The sequence below is a fragment of the Coenobita brevimanus genome, chromosome 52 (assembly GCF_032717465.1).
Source record: "Coenobita brevimanus isolate Jiangsu-jjx chromosome 52, ASM3271746v2, whole genome shotgun sequence".
NCBI lineage: Eukaryota > Metazoa > Arthropoda > Malacostraca > Decapoda > Coenobitidae > Coenobita > Coenobita brevimanus.
In genome coordinates this window covers 24,071,675-24,095,074 of record NC_137005.1, presented here as the reverse complement: position 1 = coordinate 24,095,074, position 23,400 = coordinate 24,071,675, and the positions used below count along the sequence as shown (strand labels likewise).

The 23,400-nt window shown below is 40.6% G+C and overlaps 1 protein-coding gene across 1 annotated transcript in view; it reads right to left on the bottom strand.

Moving 5' to 3' along the window:
- LOC145400510 (uncharacterized) overlaps positions 1-23,400 on the bottom strand; it is a 63,203-nt gene that overhangs the window by 1,886 nt on the left and 37,917 nt on the right. Inside the window, exons 6-8 of the mRNA XM_080273033.1 lie at positions 22,705-22,829; positions 14,603-14,804; positions 200-346 (exon numbers count right to left, since the gene is read on the bottom strand). Coding sequence (XP_080129159.1) covers positions 200-346; positions 14,603-14,804; positions 22,705-22,829 — 474 coding nt within the window. The remainder of the gene's footprint in view (positions 1-199; positions 347-14,602; positions 14,805-22,704; positions 22,830-23,400) is intronic.

The following is a 23,400-nucleotide window of genomic DNA, read 5'->3' as shown; positions in this document are numbered from 1 at the left end:
CAATAAGATAATTTAAAGACAGGAATCTGAGACATTTTTTGTGATGGCTATGCCAGTGATTGGAGAGTCATGATAAGAATAAAAAAAAAAAAAAACTAATATAATTCGAAAACTCATCTTAATGAAGTGTTTAAGTCAAAGCTTACTTGACGAACATGAACATATAGATAAACTGATGGAAAAGTCAGGGATATCAGACCTTCTTCTTGATGCCCGTCACTGTGTCTGGTGGGAGAGGTCCGCCTCCTGAGAAGAAGGCCGTGAGGGAGGATGTGTCGTACTGGTCCCGCAGTGGTGTCTCACTCACGAACTTGGCCAGGTGTGGTACCAGGGCCGATATTGTCACCTGCAGAAGGAACATTTGTTTCACTTATAAGGAACACCTGGGATGGCACTGATAAGGTCTCTCATTTATATGTTTTGTTTATAAGATTCCTTGTTTATACCTTTGCCTTCACTCATGCAGCTATCAGACACATCCCTTCTCAAACGAATGTTACTATTAAAGCGAGACAGTACATAAAACAAAACTATGAACCCTCGTTTATCCAGTAAATTTGTTACGACCCTTATTAATGCAGGCATAATATAACACAATACTGTATGTAACTATATAGCTATAGGTAACAATATATAAAACAGGTAGTTATGTCTGAGTCCTCCAGGAAGAGTTAGAGAACACATCCCCTTGCCTAGACAAACCAGGAATGTCAATTCACAAAATGTATATCCACAACCCATGTTGTCCCAGACCATCAAGAATCCTTAACCATACGATGTATCTCAAACTTCCTCGTACTCCAGACGACCAAGAATTTCATGACATATTCAAACACGTGGAGTAACCAGCCCTAGCTGGTTAGCCCACGTGAATCTACCAGACATTACATCACACACATACATCCTCTCCAGGCTGCATATAATGTTGGACAGATTCCCTTCAGATTAGAAGGGGTTGGAGAGTAGGCCCGTTAACATGAGGGTCGGATAGAGTGAGAAGGGGTTAGAGAGAGAAAGGGGAGAGAAGGGCTAGTGAGTAGGTCCGACGTTAGGATCACGCTCCACTAAACTGTAACTCACTTTTTATAACTTTGTGCAATAAACTTTGTAACCCATGAGTGCTGTAATTCACCTCTTTGACACTACGTCTCACTACTTTATTCTGGCTGAGCTTAATGAATTCTTTAATTGATTGCCCTATCTTCCCCACAAGTACCTAAGACCACATTTACTGAAACTGATGGCAAGCGGTAATAACGGGCCCACTATGAAAAACAACACTATCAAGATTAACTACGCTATTGAGACTGATGGCGAGCTGCGAAAACGAACCACATGCAATCTACCCCTTACGAGTTTATATTACGATATCTACCTCACTACGTTCACTGAGAATGGTGGCGAGCTGTAAACGAAGCCGATTAACGTCTCAGTCACAGCAATCTACGATACACTCAGTTTGGCGATCTCACGCAAACAAAAAACAAACAAGCAAAGCAGAGAGCGAGAGCTGGCGTTGCATCAACATAGCTTAACTTCGTTCCTAATCGCTCCTAAACCACAACTCCACGATAATGTGAAACAACATCGACCATAAACTACGTCGATCAACAACTCTACAAGCGTGTAAGTTAATCTCAATGAGTAAAGATAATCAATCACTACAAGACAAAGAAGTGAACAAGGAAAGAAGAAAGTGTATCTGTGTGTTAACCCAACTTCAGCACATTTTCTCCCTCCTCGAACCTCCACCACGACCCCCACCTTCTCCACCATGACCCCCACCATCTTCCCCACCACCACTACCACACTGAGACAAGCAGGTCAGCACTGTCACTGTTTGCTAAGGTCGTCATAACCCGTCAATCAGTCCAAGTGCCAGACAACACCAGCCTGTCATCCATAACCTGCCTGCCTGCCAGCCTGTCTGCCTACCCTAGCAACAACACGGTTGCTGACGCTGTTAAACCAGGACCTGACCTACCTCAACCAAACCCTAACTTACGTGTGTGACATCTGACCTCCGTCACCAGGAAGAGGAGAGCGAGTGTCTTGACCCCAGATGTAACCAACAATCAACAAACACCACGACCGTATCTCCACTGTTGTTCTAGTGAGTTGATTTATTCTAACCAAAGTTGTATTAGTTAACATTTCACCACTTAGATAACTTTCCATAAAATTCTATCACTAGTTAATGAACCAAGCAATTTTATATATATATATATATATATATATATATATATATATATATATATATATATATATATATATATATATATATATATATATATATCTTCATAAATATTACAAACTGCACAGTGAGAGCCAATTACACAATTTACACTTACATATGTGTTTTATCATTTTAATTTTGTAAGCAATCAAGAGAAAAGTAAAATATGATTCATTGTGTAATCCCATAATGATAGTAAAGTTCCCCAATTAGTGCCCAAAGGATCAACACTAACAGTGACAAACACCCTGACACAAACACCAGAAAACGATCAACAAAATATAAATTCCGAAACACCATCTGAAACACAAGAACGGACGGAAAACCAGACCCAAAGAACAAAACATACACTAGATAAAGAACAGCAAACAGATGCAAATTACGCTAAAGTAAATGATGATGACATATCAGAAATTTCAGATGTAGATAGTGAACTTTATAAAAATTTACTTCCAGTTTACTATAACTCAGACCATAGAGTATTAAGGTCGGGGAAAACATATAAACTGCCAGTAAATGACGATTGCAAGGAAAACACGGTAAAGATGGCTAATGTAGATGAAGCAAGTACTGGAGCATTAGCTTCTCCACAAAATCCCAGTAATACTCCATTTCCAGTGTATATTTGTCATGAAGACAATTAACTACCAAAATTCTCTGGTATGGAAAAAGACAAGATCGACATAAACACACTTATTGAACAATGTCAGTAGTATTTCATTAAGAGACACATTACAGGTGAGAAAGGAAAAATAGCTGTTTTTTCATCTAGAAGAAACCAAGAACGATGCCCAACGGGCAATCTGTTATGCTCGGACAAGCTGTTAAGAGCTTCAACATTTGAGCAGTTCAAGACAGAATTCCTTAGGAAATTCTTGGGAGGCAAGAATTTTCTTGGTGGTATAATCCCAGAATTACACAAAACTGTAGACCTACTTAGGCAAACACACTCAGGCTCAGATCTAGGGGAGATTACAGCAGATATTTCCATTATTAAGAGGACCCTTTTATCTAGTCTAGAAAACTCAGACTGGGTCACAGAGGATGGCAATATATCACCTGTGCATGCCGTTGACATCATTGGCTACATATCAGCCCTGTGCCAATTTCCTGACAGGATACTGAAATTTTCAAAAACCATCCCATATAATCCAGGGATGAGTTTACTTGATTTCATTTATGAGGTGGAATTAAACTGCAGTAAAGCTGGCTTGACTGACACGTCACAGGCAAGCAGGACAGGGATCAAAGTGCCAGAAATCGTAGCAGGGATAAGTAGTTCAAGTCCTGGCAAGGACCAGGGACAATCTCGACCAATTCAGAAACAAGCACACAGTCAGGTTAGCTCAAGGACTCGTTCTCGCAGACCACGAAACAAGGCGGAACAAAAGCCTGGCCGAAGTCCCAGTAGACATCGATCGGCACAAAGACAAGCAAATGGAAGATCACCTTATAGGTCGAACTCAAGTAACACTCTCTGTTACTATTGCACAAAGCCTGGTCACATAAAATTGGAGTGTTAAATTAAAAAGAAAGAGGACAAGCAAAAGGCAAAAGGTTTCGAGGCATTTTGCAGATATCATAGGTCCTCCGGACATTGGACCTCAGACTGTGGAACAATAAAAAAAATTGGTATCCATCTATAGGTCGGGGCAAGATCGTACCAGCACAAAAGACGACGACACATAGAACACTCAAATAAGCAAATAATCAAATTAGGAAATCTCTTTGGAAATGAAAGCATTTTGGTCTCTGCTTTATATGTGTAGGAAGAGATTTCATTATTTTTGGATTCTGGCTCACCAGTGAATTTAATAACGCAAGATGAGTTGGAAAGAAGTTTTAGAAATAGAAGAAAAGTGACGTTTTTGGAAAACTCAGACTTAAATTTATACACAGTGGATGGTAAAGGTATACCAGTTATTGGTATGATTGAGTTAAACATGAATTTCACAGGGACCAGAAAATCATTCACTACCACCTTTCATGTAGTAGAAAAAATATCAATTAGAGGAAATATGCTCCTTGGACTAAACACAATGAGAACACAAAATATAATATTGATGCCACATTTCAATGGAATTCATTATGACAGCGAATTCATAGAGGATATTTCATCTAATGATAATACAACCAACAATTTTAGGAAAACTAGCGTCACGAGAACGATTACACACAAAACCAAAGTGAGGGAGTCCGACGTACAACTTAAAGAAGATAGGCGCGTAGACCAGCTGTCACAGCCCAAACCCCACTCCTCACTCACTCACAGTGCAAACGTGACTCACCCACTTACCCAGCCAGCATTAATTATGAAATAAATTTATCACTAAAATCATTCATGCAAGTTACGATTAAGAGTAAACTGAGAAATTGTAATGTCATTGCATTAGAAGAAACAGTTAGAATAAATGGCCTTTTGACAGAAAGCGCCCTGTGCTGATGAATGACAAGGGTGAGACGAATGTCATTTTAGCTAACACAATGAATGGAGATGTGAAGATTAAGAAAGGAACCTGTATTTGTGGGTTAGAAATTTGTCCAGCTCCTATACACTAAATGACAGTAGCGGGGGCGTCGAGCAGAGTAAACTCGTCAGACAGAGAGTGCATAAAGGAGAATGTGATTCACTGAGGTTAATTCAACGTAGAAAACGATCTCTTAGATCTATCAGTGAAACATAGACAAACGGTAGCATTACCTGGAGAACAATTAGGGTGTACTAACCTGATTACACACAAGATTAACGTACGACTGGACACACAACCAATATATATGCTGGCTTATAGGGTTGCACATTCACAACGCACCCTGGCAAATCAGTATTTGAGGAAATGTTAAAACTAGGTATTATTGAACCATCTGTCTCCCCGTGGAACGCCCCATTATTTACCGTGCCCAAACGAAACGGAGAAATGCGTGCGGTAGCAGATTACCGTAAATTAAATCAGCACACAATCCCTGACCGGTTTCCTATGCCACTGTTAAGTGACGTCTTACAAAATACTGGACCAGAAAATAATGTATTTTCCACAACCGATTTGCTCAACGGTTATTATCAAATTAGCCTCGAACAAGAATCACGCAAATACACTGCTTTCTGCACGAATACAAGGCACTACCAATATATATGCCTATGGGGTTGAAGACAGCACCAGGCACTTTCCAAAGATTGATGAATTACGTATTGTCTGGAATGCTGGGAAAAGGAATATTTGTCTATCTACAGTAGATGACATTATTATAGCTACTCCAACTATAGACGAACATCCATAGAAATTAGACCAGCTCCTACAAAAGCTTGCTGATGCTGGCTTAAAAATTAAGCTGTCTAAATGCAAATTTTGCATTAAGGAAATAAAATTCTTAGGCCACAGACTAGATGCCCAAGGTATTCACACGTCTGAGGACAAAATACAGGCGGTAAGGAATTTCCCAGAACCAACAAATATAGACGAAGTAAGACAATTTGGGGGGCTAGCGGGATGTTACCGCGCCTTTATTAACCAGTTCTTTCATATAGCACAACCGCTATTCATTCTACTAAAAAAAGATGTTGTATTCCAGTGGGAATAGGAACAAAAATTAGCATTTCATGAATTAAAAGATAAACTTACATGCGCACCTTGTTTGGCCTATCCTAACTTCACAAAACCATTCATAATTTGCACAGATGCCTCCCTCAGAGGTTTAGATGCTGTATTGATGCAAGAGGATAAACGAGGAAAATACCAACCCATTGCTTTTGCCCGTAGACAAATAAAAGGAGTAGAGAAAAATTACTGTACAACAGACTTAGAAGCCCTAGCAGTAGTATTTGCTCCACAGAAATTTCGTGACCTCGTGTACGGACACGAAATTCACCTATACACAGACCACAAGCCTCTCGTGGGCATGTTCCAAGAAAAACTCCTCTCCGGGAGGAGAGCACGATGGAAATGTAAAATCCAGAATTACAATGTAAATATTCACTCCATAAAAGGTAAAGTAAATTTAGCTGCCGATGCCTTATCACGAAACCCGTTAGCCAATGTTGCTACAATAAGTCCACGGGAATTACTCTCCAACAATGATAAAACCATCCCCACAAATCAAGAAATTTCACAGGTACAGAGACAGGACCCAGTATGGTCTAAAGTAATATATCATCTTGAGTCAGGCGATGATGTACCATTACCCAAGTTACAGGTACCACTTGAACAATTCACAACAGTAAACAATGCCTTAAATAGGGTAAATCCAGGACAAAGAAATCATAGAAAAAATATTAGTCAGTTAGTTATTCCTAGTACAATGATACCTCACATTTTAAGGTTAATACACGATAGTCCACATGCAGGGCATCCTGGCAAGGACAGGACAGTCAGGCAGGCCCGGATGTCATATTACTGGCCAGTGTTAGGCAAAGACATATGGCCTACATAATCACATAGACAGATGCGAGTCATGTGCGAAACATAAAGGTTACACATTATCACCTGCACCTATAGGACAATATCCTGTACCTAGACAACCATGGGACACTGTTGCGGTTGATTTACATAAATTACCCTTAACTATCAATCACAATCAATATCCTTTTGTTGCAACTGATCACTTCTCACGATTTGTGATCTTGGCTCCAATGAAGGATAAAACAACAGAAACAGTCGCACGGGTATTCATTGATAGTGTGATCTGTAGGTTCACCACACCAAAGGTGCTAGTAAGCGACAATGGTGGTGAATTTAACTCCGAAATTTTACAAGAAATATGTAAACAATCCAATATAAAGAAAGTTAATATCTTGGTCTACCATCCAGCTTCCAATGGACTGGTGGAAAGGCAGAATAAAAGAATATTAGATGTACTACGGCAAATTCTCAATGAAAATTATGCAGTCTGGGATGACTGGATCCCCAGAGTTGAAGCATCACTTAATAGTGCAATTACTAAATCAATAAGAGATACACCTCATTTCATCATTTACGGGTCAGACAAACGTCTCCCTTACGAGACGTAAGACGGCGAGCAAATTCCCGTATACAATAGGGTGCTTTCAGAGCTAGTATTCCGGTAGATGTCACCACCACTGGGACAAACACAGTCTCAGGGCTGTTTAAAAAGCATATTTTTCTCTGTTAAATATCTACACTATTGTGTGAAACTATGAATCATAGTAATGCCACATACCGTCTTATAAATATTACAAATAGAACATGTATAAATAACGTAGCGAGAAATGTTTATATTTATCATAAACGGAAATTAATATATCATTGATGGCATGTGATGGCAACACACCATTTCAGTGGTCCTATATTTAATTTCTGCTACATTTAGTGCAAATTCGGTTCTTAATTCATGGTTTGTTCAGACTGTAAATTAAGCGTGGTGGGTATCTTGACTCATTCAGTCTCTGTGTGGGCAGAAATTTCTATCTATCTATCTATTGCCAGATGCCTCAATCCCGTTTGGGGTGGCCACAAACAAATCGCCTCCAAGTCGCCGTCCCCCGCCATTTCATTGCCCTGCTCCCAACTCACACCCCCCTCTCTCATATACCTCTCCACCCCATCCCTCCATCTCATCCTCGGCCTCCCCCTCCCTCTTCCCCCCTCCACCTCACTCACATACACTCTCTTCGTCAGTCTTTCACCCTCCATCCTCTCCACATGGCCAAACCACCTCAGTGTGTTCCTCATAACGCTCCCTATCACATCCACATCAACACCACAACGCTCCTTTATATCCTCATTCGTCAGCCTATCTCTCCATGTGACTCCACAGGCTCCTCTTAAATAACTCATTGCCACTGCGCTCACTCTTGACTTGTGTCCTTCCAACAATGTCCATGTAAATACTGGGACTCAACATTTTGCTCACTCCCTTCACGCATGCGCACAAGACAGTCCAGTGTTAAATTTTTTCACGAGATATTTGTTTTCAAAACAAACGCACGAGGACTAATGCTTAAAATAGTACAATTTAGACTGTAAGTGGTCTGGATAGGTTAGATAAAGTAAGGTACTGTAATTGCTTTGGAGGGTCTGAGGGGACAACACCATGGCCTTCTCAAACCGTGGCAACACGGGTCTTGTGGTGTGCATGTGTGAAGGGAGTGAGCAAAATGCTGAGTCCCAGTATTTACTCAACATTAAATTTCTGGCCACATTGAGACTGAATAAGTCAAGCTACCCACTAGGCGTAATTTACAGTCTGAAAAAACTATGTATTAAGAACCTAACTTGCACTAAATGTAGCAGAAATTAAATAATATAGGACCACTGAAATGGCGGGTTGCCATCACATGCCATCAATGATATTTTAATTTCTGTTTATGATAAATATAAACAATTCACGGTACGATATATATACGTGTTCTATTTGTATTATTTATATTACGGTATATGACATTACTATGATTCACAGTTTCACGCAACATTGTAGATATTTAACAAAGAAAAATATGCTTTTTAAACCGCACGGGGACTGTGTTCGTCCCAATGGACGTGACATCTACCGGAATACTAGGCTTTTCAGAAGCACCACATTATGACAATTTATTATCCTAAACTTTGCTTATGTGAATTTCAAGAAATACACACAAAGGTAAAAAACAGCGATGTCCAAGGAAGAAATGTCAGAATCATTTAATAAGAAGGCAAAAGAATCAAATATCGACGTAGATGATATTGTCTATAGCCTCATTCACACTAGAAATAACAAACTATCACCTAAATTTGAAGACCCGTACAGGGTAATCAAGAGAAGAGACAAAAAGGTAGTGATAAAGTCATTATCGATGATGAAGAAAAAGAAACACATACTGATCACTTAAAAAAGGTCTCAAGAAATCTAGCTTGCTACTATAAGACACTAGACACGACCGAAAACCCTACTACACACGGTGAAAATAAGCCTGAAGCAATCAACACATATCAGAATAAATTGCGGTCGTATATCAAACAGACAAGCATAGGTGCAACCAATACAGGTCTCACCATAACAAGCCATTTACATGACTTAGGAATCGATTTAGACTCCTTTCATAGATAATAGGATCAAACAGGCCAAGATATCTGTATTATTCATCATCACTATCATCACCCTTAGCATAACTTGCTAAGAACAGTGGAATAGATCTCTAATTCGGTTGTTTTTCGATAGGTAAAGATGAGGCGAATAATTCCATGGATCATGTTCCTGTTGATATCAAGAGGATCACCTCACATCCTCAGCATGTAGTCCGACAGGGGTGCCTTTTTTTTTTTTTTTTTTTTTGCGAGGAAGAAGGAACCAAAGGTCATGAGCCCGCAATAACAGTTCCCTCCAAGAGAAAAACAAAATACAAGAGAGAGCCAAATTCAAGATCCATTCATTTCGAGATGCCTGGACACACTGCGTTTGAAAGACTGGAGATCATAGGCAGCAGGAAATACAGACAGAGGGAGACAGTTCCAGAGTTGACCTGTTGCATAAACGAAGGACTGGGAGTAACGGTTAACTCTTGCATTAGAGAGTTGGACAGAAAAGGGATGAGAGTTTGCTGCTAGACGGGTGCTACGCGCCCGTCGTAGAGGTGGAGGAATGCATGCAGACAGTTCAGAGGAGCAGTGATCATTAAGGTAGCGATAGAAAAGAGATAAAGATGCAACAGTGCGGCGAAGAGACAGAGGTTGAAAAGAGTCAGTAAGAGGAGGAGAGTTAATGAGACGAAAAGCCTGATAGCCCCAACAGCCTCAACAGCAATAGTACAGTACATAATAAGTACCGAAGTTAGTTTGGATGTACTGCAAGACATACCAATAATGTTACAGAAAATATCAGGACCACTTAGAACTCTGGAAGCGGTATTAAAACACCCATCTTCACATGATCATCCCACACAGGAAGTAGCTGAATTAATTAAATTAACTGACTGGAAGCTAGAACAGGCTAAGCACGTATTGATCACCATGATCCAGGATATCCCATCAGCTGGGAGTAACACACATGAGACAGGAAACAACATCACAAATACACGTAACAAACGCGGTTTGTTCGACCCAGGTGGAGCAATTTTAGGCAACATTTTTGGACTAGCTACAGAAAATGATCTAGAGGAAATAGATAACAAAATTAACAAAACAGCACAAATTCTCTCATAGCAACATAGGTTAGCTGATACTCAGAACACCTTAATGCTGAAGATTGTAAAGAATCTAAGGAAGGCAGAAGCATCAACTCTAGGAACTGTGGAGAAAGTAAATGCACTAGAAGGTAACAATACACTATTCCAACACCTCTCTGTAATCATAGAACATATTGCTGTAATAATACTACAGTTAGACAATACTAGAGCTCAGTATCAGGCCTTCATGAAAGGAATTGCTAATGCTGGTAAAGGAAGGATCGCCATTAATTTGCTACCCATTCACAACCTCTGGCAAATAATTAGTCAAGGCATACATAAGCATGGTTCGAAACCTTCGTTTGAGGAAAATAATCTAATGTTATATTATCCGTATTTGGAAGCAACACTCGCAACAACATCAATAGTAGTTCATGTACCATTCGCAACAGATGATTTTTTCACAGTCTATCAAATATACCCTTTTCTTTCTAAGAAAGATGACTCATTAGTCACTATCAACATCAAACAGAAGTCATCATGGTCTCTAAGAAACAGGACGCCGTCACTTTCACCAGTGAAGCAACAACTGAACGCAAATGTTGCACATCATTACTTGTACATGCATTTCACCTCTGTCCTGCTTACATCTTCACATTTCAACCAGCTGAGACAGTCCATTGTGAAATGGCCATCATAACAGATCATGATATCCCTCATCATTGCAACTTCACATTTGATCCAGATAAACCCATCCATCATCAATGCATTGGACATTCACAGTTCTTCTACTTCACTCAAAATACATCAGTTTTTGTGACTTGCCCAGACACACCTCCAGCCCATACATCAGCATCTGGTTTATACATCTCACCAGATTACTGTGCAGTCCTGACACCTACACTATCCACCTTGCCCACTAAAAACCATTATGCCATTCTCAACCACACACACAAATACTTCCAGCCATTGCCTAGGATGAACTTAAATGTAAGTGCACACATTAAGTTGACTTCACCCAAGTATGAAACCATGCAATTAATAAATCAGACAATACAACCTTGGGAAGAATACAGTAGGATTATGTTTAACCCATATTATGTATACAGCCCAGCTCCAGTCATCTTTGTAATTTTCTCCATTATATTTACTGTATTAATTTTGGTCATGCACAGAATGCAAGCAAGGATTGCTAACCTGGAATCAGTGTTTAAGAACTGTTCTGTACATGTGAGACAAACTGTAAATATTGTAAATACTGTGTATATATTTTATATAAAATAACAAAATATGGGTTACACATAATATAGACTTACTTTAATTATACTATCAAATCTCGTATATATATATATATATATATATATATATATATATATATATATATATATATATATATATATATATATATATATATATATATATATACGCAGCAAGTAATTCTCATATATATTGACTACTGTAGACTTGCCATTGTATTATGTTAACATTACAGTTATATTATACATGTACAATTTCATAACTACAATGACTACATTATCCCAATTATGTAAATTTCACAATATTATGTATTTCACTTACAAATTGATTGTAATCTGTATCTACTGTAGTATGCATTGATATGTTATGACAATATTTACTGTCAATGGTATGCCAGTTTCGCGTGACCGAGCGATATGTAGGCATAATATAACACAATACTGTATGTAACTATATAGCTATAGGTAACAATATGTAAAACACGTAGTTATGTCTGAGTCCTCCAGGAAGAGTTAGAGAACACATCCCCTTGCCTAGACAAACCAGGAATGTCAGTTCACATAATGTATATCCACAACCCATGTTGTCCCAGACCATCAAGAATCCTTAACCATACGATGTATCTCAAACTTCCTCATACTCCAGACGACCAAGAATTTCATGACATATTCAAACACGTGGAGTAACCAGCCCTAGCTGGTTAGCCCACGTGAATCTACCAGACATTACATCACACACATACATCCTCTCCAGGCTGCATATAATGTTGAACAGATTCCCTTCAGATTAGAAGGGGTTGGAGAGTAGGCCCGTTAACATGAGGGTCGGATAGAGTGAGAAGGGGTTAGAGAGAGAAAGGGGAGAGAAGGGCTAGTGAGTAGGTCCGACGTTAGGATCACGCTTCACTAAACTGTAACTCACTTTTTATAACTTTGTGCAATAAACTTTGTAACCCAAGAGTGATGTAACTCTACTCATTGACACTACATCTCACTACTTTATCCTGGCTGAGCTTAATGATCCTTTAATCGATTGTCCTATCTTCCCCACAGGTACCTAAGACAATGTTTACTGAGATAAATACCCATCCAGGTTGTCTTGCCATTATTATTTAATCAACCAAATAAATGCAAGCTTATACTTAAGGCCGTGAGGTAGTGAGTAATGTACTATCTGTTGACAAATACAGGCCTTCTGAAAAAGTTGATACTTATATCAAGAAGATAAAATACCTTATCTACGCAAAACGTTGAACTAAGTAAGTTTTTGTTAATAATATCTGAGTGCAGTACAACCAAGTAAGTTTTTTGTTAATAATATCTGAGTGTAGTACAGGATGGTCCGTAAATAGTGGTCCACTAGAAACTCACGCAACTGTATCTTAATGTATTGAGGGGAAGGCTTAGTCGGTTAATATGGGCACGGTTGTGGCAGGAGTAGGAAATGAACAAATGATGCAAGGTAAATACTGATGGCCCTGACAGTCGTCTCCACAACCCTTCAGAAATCCCCTGGAGGAGTGGATATAGAGCTTTATATATGGGTCATCCTGTGTATCTGTGCATCACTGGTTGAATGCATGGAAGGGTGGCACTGATTATGAGTGAGGAAGCGCAGCAAGCGAAGTGAACAGGTGTAACAAAATGATGTTTACTCTATGTTCAGCTGAGGAATGAGTGGCCCTACACAACCTGGCCCAGTCCGACACGACATGGCCCAACCTCGATGGTTTTCAGCATATAAAAACTTTTCTGTTATGTAAGATAGAGCAGAGATTCTTTCAGAAGGTAGCAGATAAATTCAATAAATTTTGTTTTTAGCTGTATGTTATGTACTCAGGAGACCAAACAATCTCAGTTTTTCATGGGAATGTACCGAGGGTTTCAACTGACATGCTCCACTATGAAATCTATTCAAAGCACCATGAAAGAGACAAATGCAAAGTATGAGTTGTTTTCCACTTCATATGTTGAGTGTGCACGTGCACGTGCCTGCATGTGTGTGTGTGTGTGTGTGTGTGTGTGTGTGTGTGTGTGTGTGTGTGTGTGTGTGTGTGTGTGTGTGTGTGTGTGTGTGTGAGACAGACAGACAGACAGACAGACAGAGACAGAGACAGAAAGTAAATACTTCCGCTCAATTATTTTTCTATTATTTATCAACTACCTCACCAGAAATGTTGAAAGTTTACACCAAGATGAAATTATGACGATAGATGTCTGTACAAACTCTCGCTCGCTCGTCACGCGCCCAAAAAGAGCTGCTTTACTGGTGCACTGTCCCAGATGACGCTCGGAGTCAGATGTCCGTGTGGATGGATGTGCCAAAAGAATGAAGGAGCTGCAGGTGAAAATGTTGTTCTGTGGCTTTCAGGGTTTGAATCTGTTATTACTTAAATTTAACCCGTTTGAGAGCAGTGATTTTCCTCAGCTGAACAGTTTCTTTTGATGATAACCGTAATCCACTACTTAACTGAGGCCCTGTCTATTTTGGGGTTAACAGCTGATTTGTGTATGCAGTAACGATGATACATATTACTTCATGTCCATCTCCAGTCAGAGTATCCACAGAATTTCGGCCATTCATCTTCAGCTGCTAAACCATCCCAGGTTACACAGTTACACATTAGCACTACCTTCTCCGTTTTCTGTCCGCCCTGCCCAGCTACTCTCATCACCACCTTCATCACTTCATCTCTCTGTCTTCATTATGCCTTAGAACATTCCTGCAACTACCTCGTACCTCTTTACAACCCATATCCTGTGAAGTTCGAGCAGAAATTAGAATACATCACTAGGGATATGGGAACAACAAAAGTAATATTTAGCGTGTGTGTGTGTGTGTGTGTGTGTGTGTGTGTGTGTGTGTGTGTGTGTGTGTGTGTGTGTGTGTGTGTGTGTGTGTGTGTGTGTGTGTGTGTGTGTGTGTGTGTGTGTGTGTGTGTGCCTCTGTACCTGTGTCTGCTTGTATCTGTCTCTCTCTGTCTACCTGTCTGTTTGCATTTTTTGTGTTTGTCTCACCTTGTACTTCTCTATCGCGTGGAAATAGGCAGTGGGCGAGAACTTAATAAGAAAGTAGATGGTACCTCCCCACAGCAGCGATGAAATGACCATAAGGTGTCCGTATAGATGGGTCACAGGCAACATAAGCAGCTGGGAGCGGTTCCTTTCCTGGGGTCTTACTCCTGCTTGCCCACTCGAGGCAAGTAGCTCAGCCAGGTACCTGCCAAAACATCACACCTCTAGACTCTATTTACCTGGCCTAGATTTTCGTCCTTTTTCATGCTTAATTCATGCAGTCTAGCTTCTCTGTGTACCCGCCAAAACATTCACACCTCTAGACTCTATTTACGTGGCCCAGATGTTTGTCCTTTTTCATGTTTATTCCACTCGGCTTAACTATAAACCTCCCAATACTCACTACACTCATTCGCTTCAACTTGGTTCAGAATTTGTCCTTTTTTGCTTATTTTACGCAGCTTAACCGTGAACCTGAGACACCATCTCATCACCCTGCACAATTTTATGTTAACTTGGTCCAGAGTTCGTCCATTTTGATGCTTCTGTCACGTAGCTTAACCAGGACCCTGCATCACCAACACATCAATATGCTCCTCTTACTTCAACTTGACCCAAATTTTCGTCCAATTTGATGCTTGTTTCACGCAGCTCAGTGGCAGAGTAAGACACTATTACCTCTCCTCATCTTTTCCACGGCACTACTTTTTTTATTATTATTAATGGCTGTGCTCTTTCTGTTCTAATTTGGCCTAAAGTTACCATCTCCCCATCTTGAATACTGAGCTGTAACAAAAGATGAAGGCTAGAATATGTGTCTAGTCACGAAAAGTGCAATGAAAAGGAGGTAAAACCACAGCATTTTTCCTATCCTGCCACTAAACTACGCGAAAAAAAGTTTCAAAACGACAAAATTCACAATCAAGTTAAAGTAAAAGGACGATAACATCAAATTATAGTATTAATCTGTTGTTATGGCTCGGCATTCAAGATGGAGAGATGGCAATTTTAGGCCAACTTACAATGAAAAGTTTGCAGAAATTTCGTAATCCGTTATGTTATGATCCCCTTCGTTCCGAGCCTCTACCACAACAACAACAATCACCACCACCAGCTCATCTCTACACATCACCACAAAGCCACATAACACCACCATCTCCACATTCAGCACTGGTTCTACTCACACTATGCTCACGAAAACCTCCGATTTTGCTTTGCTGTGGTATTATCATGATTTTTTTTTTTACTCCAGTGCATGTTACTGTACCGTTTATAAGTGTCTGTATACATTTAAATCAATGAGACACCGACTAGAAAAGTGTACGAGTTCGAGGTGGGGGGGGGGAGAGGAGGAGACCAAGGATTAGATAAAGAGATGGAATGGAGAGATATACGAGGGAGAGGGTTGTGAGTTGGAGGGTAGGCAGCCAAACTGCAGAGGAAAGGGTGCCATGGAGGCGATTTGTTTGTGGCCTCCCCATGCGGGATTAAGGCATAATATTATAAAGAGACAGAGATAGGTAGATTGAGAGAGAGAGAGAGAGAGAGAGAGAGAGAGAGAGAGAGAGAGAGAGAGATTAAAAAAAAAAAAAGTCCTAGCTTCTGCTAGTAATTCTAGTGTGTATGATCCAGATCATCTATTTCAGGTCAGGTGCGGGTAAGGGGATGAGTCTGATATGATGTGGCAGGGGTAAACCAGCTCTGCTGTCGAGCCCTGCTGCGGATGTCACTGATTGCATTGCGCAGTTGACCCTTGTGCGGTGTGGTGCGGTGAGGATCTGTCTGTTCTCCCCTTTGGGGCTAAGATGCGAATGAATGTGTTTGAATGGATGAGTAAATGGGGAGTGTGTCGTCCTGTCTCGGCTACCTCCCTTTCCTTGGGGAAAGCAGCCTAGGTATATAGATAGATAGATGATCCAGAAATAGGAAGGGAAAGCCATGAGATCAAGATACGTGAATTTATACATTGCACTTTTCATATCATAACCTTTCTGATCGTCTGTATGGGTTCCGCCAGGGACGTTCAACTGGCGATTTCCTAACCTTCCTTTCAGACTCCTAGTCATCCTCTTTTAGGGACTTTGGCGAAAGTTTTGCCATTGCACTTGACATCTCAAAGGCTTTCGATTGAGTATGGCAAAAAGTTTAATATCCAAACTGCCTTCTTACGGTTTCTATCCTTCTTTCCATCTGTGCCTTCATTTCTAGCCTCCTTACTGGTCTTCTGTAGCTGCTGATGTAGCCGATCACTGTTCTTTTCCCAGGGCTATCAGTAGTGCTGTTCTTTATGGCTCTGTCCTATCACCAAATCTCTTCCTTTTATTCATCAATGACCTAAAGCTGACATCTAACCTTATCCTCTCATGCGCTGATGAGTCCATCCTTCACTTTTCCACCAGCTTCTCACAGCATCAGTCTCAGTAGTTACTTCAACAAACAAGGGATGAGGCTATGGCACACTTACAGTAATTTTTGACTTGGCTCATATCTCTGATTAGGGTAAAAGTAATCTTGTTGTTTTACTGCATCAAAAATTCAGTTTTTACTTCTTTCGACCCGTCAGAATCTACCACAGGAGTATCCTCTAATTTTTAACCATATACACCTCAATCTGCATCATCCTGGGGTCTCATTCTCCTGGGAGTTTTCTTGGCAAGATCATATTACCTCTCTTGTAAAACCTACTTTCAAGAGATTAGGTGTGCTAAGCAGACACTGTGCCTTCATTACCCTCGCATAGTTGTTGCTCTTATCCACAGGTTTTATTTACCCCTGTGTAGAGTACAATTCTCATGTGTGGGAAGGCTCCCCACATACAGCTCTTCTCAACAAGGTGGAGTCAAAGGTTATTCGTCTCACTAGCTCTCCTCCTCCTACTTGTTTCCTTCAACATCTATCTCTCTGCCGCACTGTTGCATCTTTATCTCTTTTCTGTTGCTACTTCAGCAGTTACTGCTCCTCTAAACTGCCTGCTTACATCTCTCCATCACTTTGGCGAACGAGTAGCAACCATCTAGCAGCAAGCTCTCACCCCATGTCTGTCCAGCTGTGTAATACAAGAGTTAACCTTTATTCCCAGTCCTTCATGCAGCCTATGCAACAGGCCATCTCTTGAACAGTCTTCCTTTATCGGTATTTCCTACCGCTAATGATCTCCAGTCTTTTAAACTCAGTGTGTCCAGGCATCTCGAAATGAATTTGTCTCTCTCTTATCTTGCTTTTATTTTTTCTAGGCGGAACAGTTTGCGGGCTTCTAGCCTTTGGTTCCTTCTTCCTTGCATAGAAAAATAAATATTTATTCTAATACTATAAATGTATATCAATCGACAGGCCTGCTTACGTACGGGAAAGTGCCTCTTATGCACTTACTACATTCACCAGTATCTCCAGTGCTAACATTAAGAAGTTATGCCCCTTTACTTCCCTAACACACATCTCACCACTCTCTTTTAACCCTTACTTCGCCACAGTCAGGAGAGGGTGATGAAATCTGGCAAGCTTCGAGCGAGAGTTTTATCAATATCAGCTCCTGCTCTCTTCTGATCAAGGTTAAGAAGGGTGGGACTCTCGAAAATACTACCACATGATATGCTATAATGCTTTGTTCATATTATGGGGTCTTACATTTCTGCTCATAGCACAGTTATCTCATACGTATTTTGGAGTAGTGGTAGCTTTCTATGTTTTAAATATTTTGTCTCAGTGATTTGTTAGAGTCTCGTTGATTGGTGAGATGCGCTGAAAATGGAAAATATCTGTCCGAGAACTAGTTTAAATTATTAGATATGAATGCACTATATCACAGACTATAGGCTGTTCAGATACAACATTCTAAACGGTAGCTAATTTGTTTCTCATTTATCAGTTTGACTGGCAGTTTACACTTGAATTTCTCGTTCTTTCGCAATGAACCTAGCATGTGTATTCATATTATTGTGCTTAATTATTATCTATTCAATATTCACTCGTATATCTTACCAGTTTTGCTTCTAACTTGCACAGACTTTGGGCAACAAATGGAAACACTTTTCTGACTCGGCAAACAGATTTCAATGTTCACCACAACCTTTGGCTCTCCTCTCCTTTCACTGATCCACCTGGTGAACAAGCCTACACCTTTTCTATCCTTAATGACCTAGAGCAGCTTGTACAGCACCCAACTCGTATCCCTGACTGCCTTGGAGAGAGCTCCAACATGCTTGACCTCTTCCTTACAACTAATCCTTCTGCTTACACTGTTAATCTTTTCTCTCCGTTGGGCTTCTCTGATCACAACCTTATCACCTTAACCTATCCTATCGCTCCGGTACTGCCTGTGGACCCTCCAAAGAAACGTCGTCTGTGGCACTTTAGAGCTGCGGAATGGGAGGTCCTCAGGCAGTACTTCTTTGATTTTTCCTGGAATGATTATTGCTTCCATGACCGGGAGCCATCTGAGTGTGCCTTGCGCATTACGGAGGTTATTCTCTTGGGCATGGAAGCATACATTCCTTTCTCATGTCCTTTGACTAATGCAAGAAAGCCTTGGTTTAATCACTCTGTTCTAATGCTGTCCGTAACAAGGAGAGGGCCTATAAAAGGTACCGGAGCCAACCCACCCCTGAATCACACCTTTTTTTTTCTTCCCAGAATCATGCTAAGTCTGTTCTTCACTCTGCTAAAAATATTTTCATCTGTACTAAATGCTCTCAACTTCTCCAAATCGATTTCTTCCCGCTCCTTCTGGCACCTTGCCAAAAACCTTTCTAACTACTTTATCTCATCATCCTTCCCTCCTCTTTTCTACTCTGATGGCTTTGTTGCTATTTCTTCTACTGATAAAGCAGATCTCTTCGCTCAGACTTTCTCCTCCAATTCCAGCTTAGATGATTCTGGTACTGTTCCTCCATCACTTCCTCCCTCTGACTTCCTCATGGCTGACATTAAAATTTCTTCAGCTGTTGTATTTTCTGCCATCACAGGCCTCAATACTAATAAGGCATATGGACCTGATGGAGTCCCTCCTGTTGTTCTCAAGAACTGTGCTTCTGTGCTTACACCCTGCCTAGGCAAACTCTTTTTCTTTTGTCTATCAACTTGTCCCTTTCCTTCTTGCTGGAAGTTTGCTCTCATTCAGCCAATCCCAAAGAAAGGTGACCATTCCCAACCCTCTAACTATTGTCCAATTGCTTTAACATCCTGTGTCTCTAAAGTTTTTGAGTCTATTCTTAATAGCAAATTTTTAAAGCATCTTTCCTGTCACAACCTTCTTTCTGACCGTCAGTATGGGTTCCATCAGGGACGCTCCACTGGCAATCTACTCACCTACCTTTCAGACTCCTGGTCATCCTCCTTTTGGGACTTTGGCAAAAGCTTTGCCACTGCATTTGACATCTCAAAGGCTTTTGATCGAGTCTGGTATATATCTTTAGTTTCCAAACTGCCCTTTTACGGTTTACATTGTTCTATCTGTGCCTTCATCTCTAGCTTCCTTTCTGGTCGTTCTATAGCCGCTGTTGTAGACGGCCATCGTTCTTCTCCTAGATCTGTTGACCCGAGGCATCCCAACGACGTATGGATATGTTGCCACGTTTAGTCAGTGACACCCAACAACGTATCCATACGTTTTGCAATTGCAAGGTCCGTCATTTGAACATTTTTCAAGTTTCACGAGTGATTTTTGGTAGGCATATGTGGGAGACCTTCCTCTACCCAATGCCAGGCAGGGATAATGCCTGGCCCCACCTGACCCCACTAGCCCCCGCACGCCATTTTCTCGGTAACTCACCTGTTAGCAGTGACCTGGTCGGTAAACACGTCACACCTCGTCTCTCCAATGACAAAATTCAAGGTGAAAGTGATTCCTGAGGTGGAGGACAAAGGAAAAAACAAGCCAGAGGAAGAAAGAAGCAGAAGTGATGAGTCGGTAACATTGTAAAAGAAGGTGTCATATGTTGATGTGTTTGGTGAGTGAACAATGCTTATATTGCCCATATTATTGTATGAAAACCAATATACTTTTGTATTACATATAAATTCATACCAAACAGTTAAATATCTAACCAACTATGAATGGTCTGGAATAGTTACCCCTCCCATAGAAAATGTTTTCCTCTGGAGCCTGGCCTGAGAGAAAACGGTACCTAGGTGAAGGTACTGTTACTTCTACCGTATTTCTAAACTCAACTGAGCGCTTTCTCTCTGAATTTTCGATGTTTCTTATGAAATGCAGAGGTTTGCCAAAAAAAAAAATTTTTTTAACCGGCCGGGATTGGGGAGGGTCATTGGTGAAAAATTTGCTGGGATGCGGTGGGTTAACAGTGGTGTTCCTCAGGACTCTGTCTTATTACCAACTCTCTTCCTTTTATTCATCAATGACCTTCTAAGCTGTACAGCTAACCTGATCCACTCATACGCTGATGACTCCACCCTTTACCTTTCCATTTGGTTCCCGCAACGTCCATCTCAACAGTTACTTCAGCAAACAAGGGATGAGGCTATGGCACACCTAATGTCTGACTTGGCTCGTATCTCTGACTGGGGTAAAAATAACCTGGTTGTTTTTAATGCATCAAAGACTGAGTTTTTACACCTACCAACCCAACAAAATCTTCCACAGGTATACCCATTAATGTTTAATAATCAGCTTAATCCTGAATTATCCTTGAACATGCTTGGGGTTTCATTTACTCGGGACTTATCTTGGAAAGATCATTTTACATCTCTTGTACAATCTGCTTTCAAGAGATTTGGTGTGCTAAGTCAACTCCGTTCCTTCTTTACCCCTGCACAATTGTTGACTCTATACAGGGGTTTTATCCACCCCTGTGTGGAGTACAACTCTCATGTGTGGGGAGGCTCCCCACACACAGCTCTTCTCAATAAGGTGGAGTCAAAGGCTTTTTGTCTCATTAACTCTCCTTCTCTTACTGACTTCCTTCAACCTCTGTCTCTTTGCCACACTGTTGCATCTTTATCTATTTTCTATTGCTACTTCAATGGTCACTGCTCCTCTGAACTGTCTGCATGCATTCCTCCACCTCTACGACGGGCACATAGCACCCGCCTAGCAGCAAACTCTCATCCCTTTTCTGTCCAACTCTCTAATGCAAGAGTTAACCGTTACTCCCAGTCCTTCATTTATGCAACAGGTCAACTCAGGAACTGTCTCCCTCTGTTTGTATTTCCTGCTTCCTATGATCTCCAGTCTTTCAAACGCAGTGGGTCCAGGCATCTCGAAATGATCGGATCTTGAATTTGGTTCTCTCTTGTATTTTGTTTTTCTCATGAAAGGAAAAATAATTGCAGGCTCACGGCATTTGGTTCCTTCTTCCTTATAAAAAAAAAAAGTGATATCCTATGCCTCCTGACATGGGTCCTATTCTTATCTAACACTCACTACTTCATCTTCCACACCATACAGAAGAACGCACTATGCATGATCACTGCACAAACACCACTCCCACATCTCACTTCCATTTTGAAACAAAAGTCATCCCTGTTAGACAATATCTTGACATAAGGGGCACACGGTTGTATGTGGCAACCTATACTAACACACAACACCACCGTTACAGTATGAGAGGCCACACAGCACACCTATGCACAAAAAGCAATCACCACACAGATATTACTAGCCTCTTTTCAACGATATCCCACCTCCAGGCACCCCATCACTGGCAATTATACACCCCTACACCAGCAATGAAGAAACCACCTACTTACCAGTATTCATTTCACGAACAAGGAAATACGACACCTCAGACAGAACACCATATTACAAGCCCCCCTTCTCGACTACGTCCTGGAGCTGTGAAGAACTGTCTCACGGTAGTGTGAATAAAATCTGAATTGCCGTCATCTTAGTAGGGTAATTAGAGGGGCTATTTTTTTAACCACCTTAGAATCAGATGTTTCTCCTAAGCTTAAGTTTGGTCTGGAAATCCCAAGGAAGAAAAATAGACGTCTTCTTACGGAAAGGGTGCAATGTTTATCAAAACGAACGTCAATTTTCATTTCAGTTCTGATTTTGACAGATATAATTAACATCATCATTATCATCATCATCATCATCATCATCATTACTACCTTTTGGGGGATCCATGAAGAAGCACATATAAACTCACAGCTGACGTACGAGTTCCTGCAGGAGGGCCTGATGTGTGACCAGTACCCCCTTGGGCAGCCCTGTTGTGCCGGAGGAAAACGGCATCATCCCCACCCACTGACTCACGTGAGGGGCCCACTCTACCTGCGCGCACCCGGAGAAAAAGTTCAGGAGGCATACTTATAAAGGATCTCAGCCAAATCTTATGATAAGCAATTCTCCATACAACGAATTATGTTTAGAAATAATTTAGCTTTGTCATATTTTCTCAAGTTATTATTCACTCAGCTTTGGGGCAGATTTCATTGGTTGTTTTCATTAACCTCTTCAGTAGTATGACGTACAGTATATTTAACATTTACTTAGGCAACCACCAGATATGCTATATATAAGTTAAGAAGGCTGTCAATTAGTGAAGGGTTTAATAAATGCTATATCTAACACTCCATTTCACAGAGTCTTTGGTTAGATAAAAAATATGGCATGGAGGTTGCGAAAGTGCGGTCAGATATACGTCATTGGATTGAAGGGGTTAAATAAAAACATAAATAATCAATTTTATACTTAAAATTAGCTTAAGCGAGTTGATCGATACGAACACAGGACGTCTAAAAATGAGAAGGAAGAAGAAAAAGAAGATGATGATGATGATGATGATGTTGATGGTGAAGAAAAAGAATAAAAAGGAAGGATGATGGTAAACAAAGTAATATAG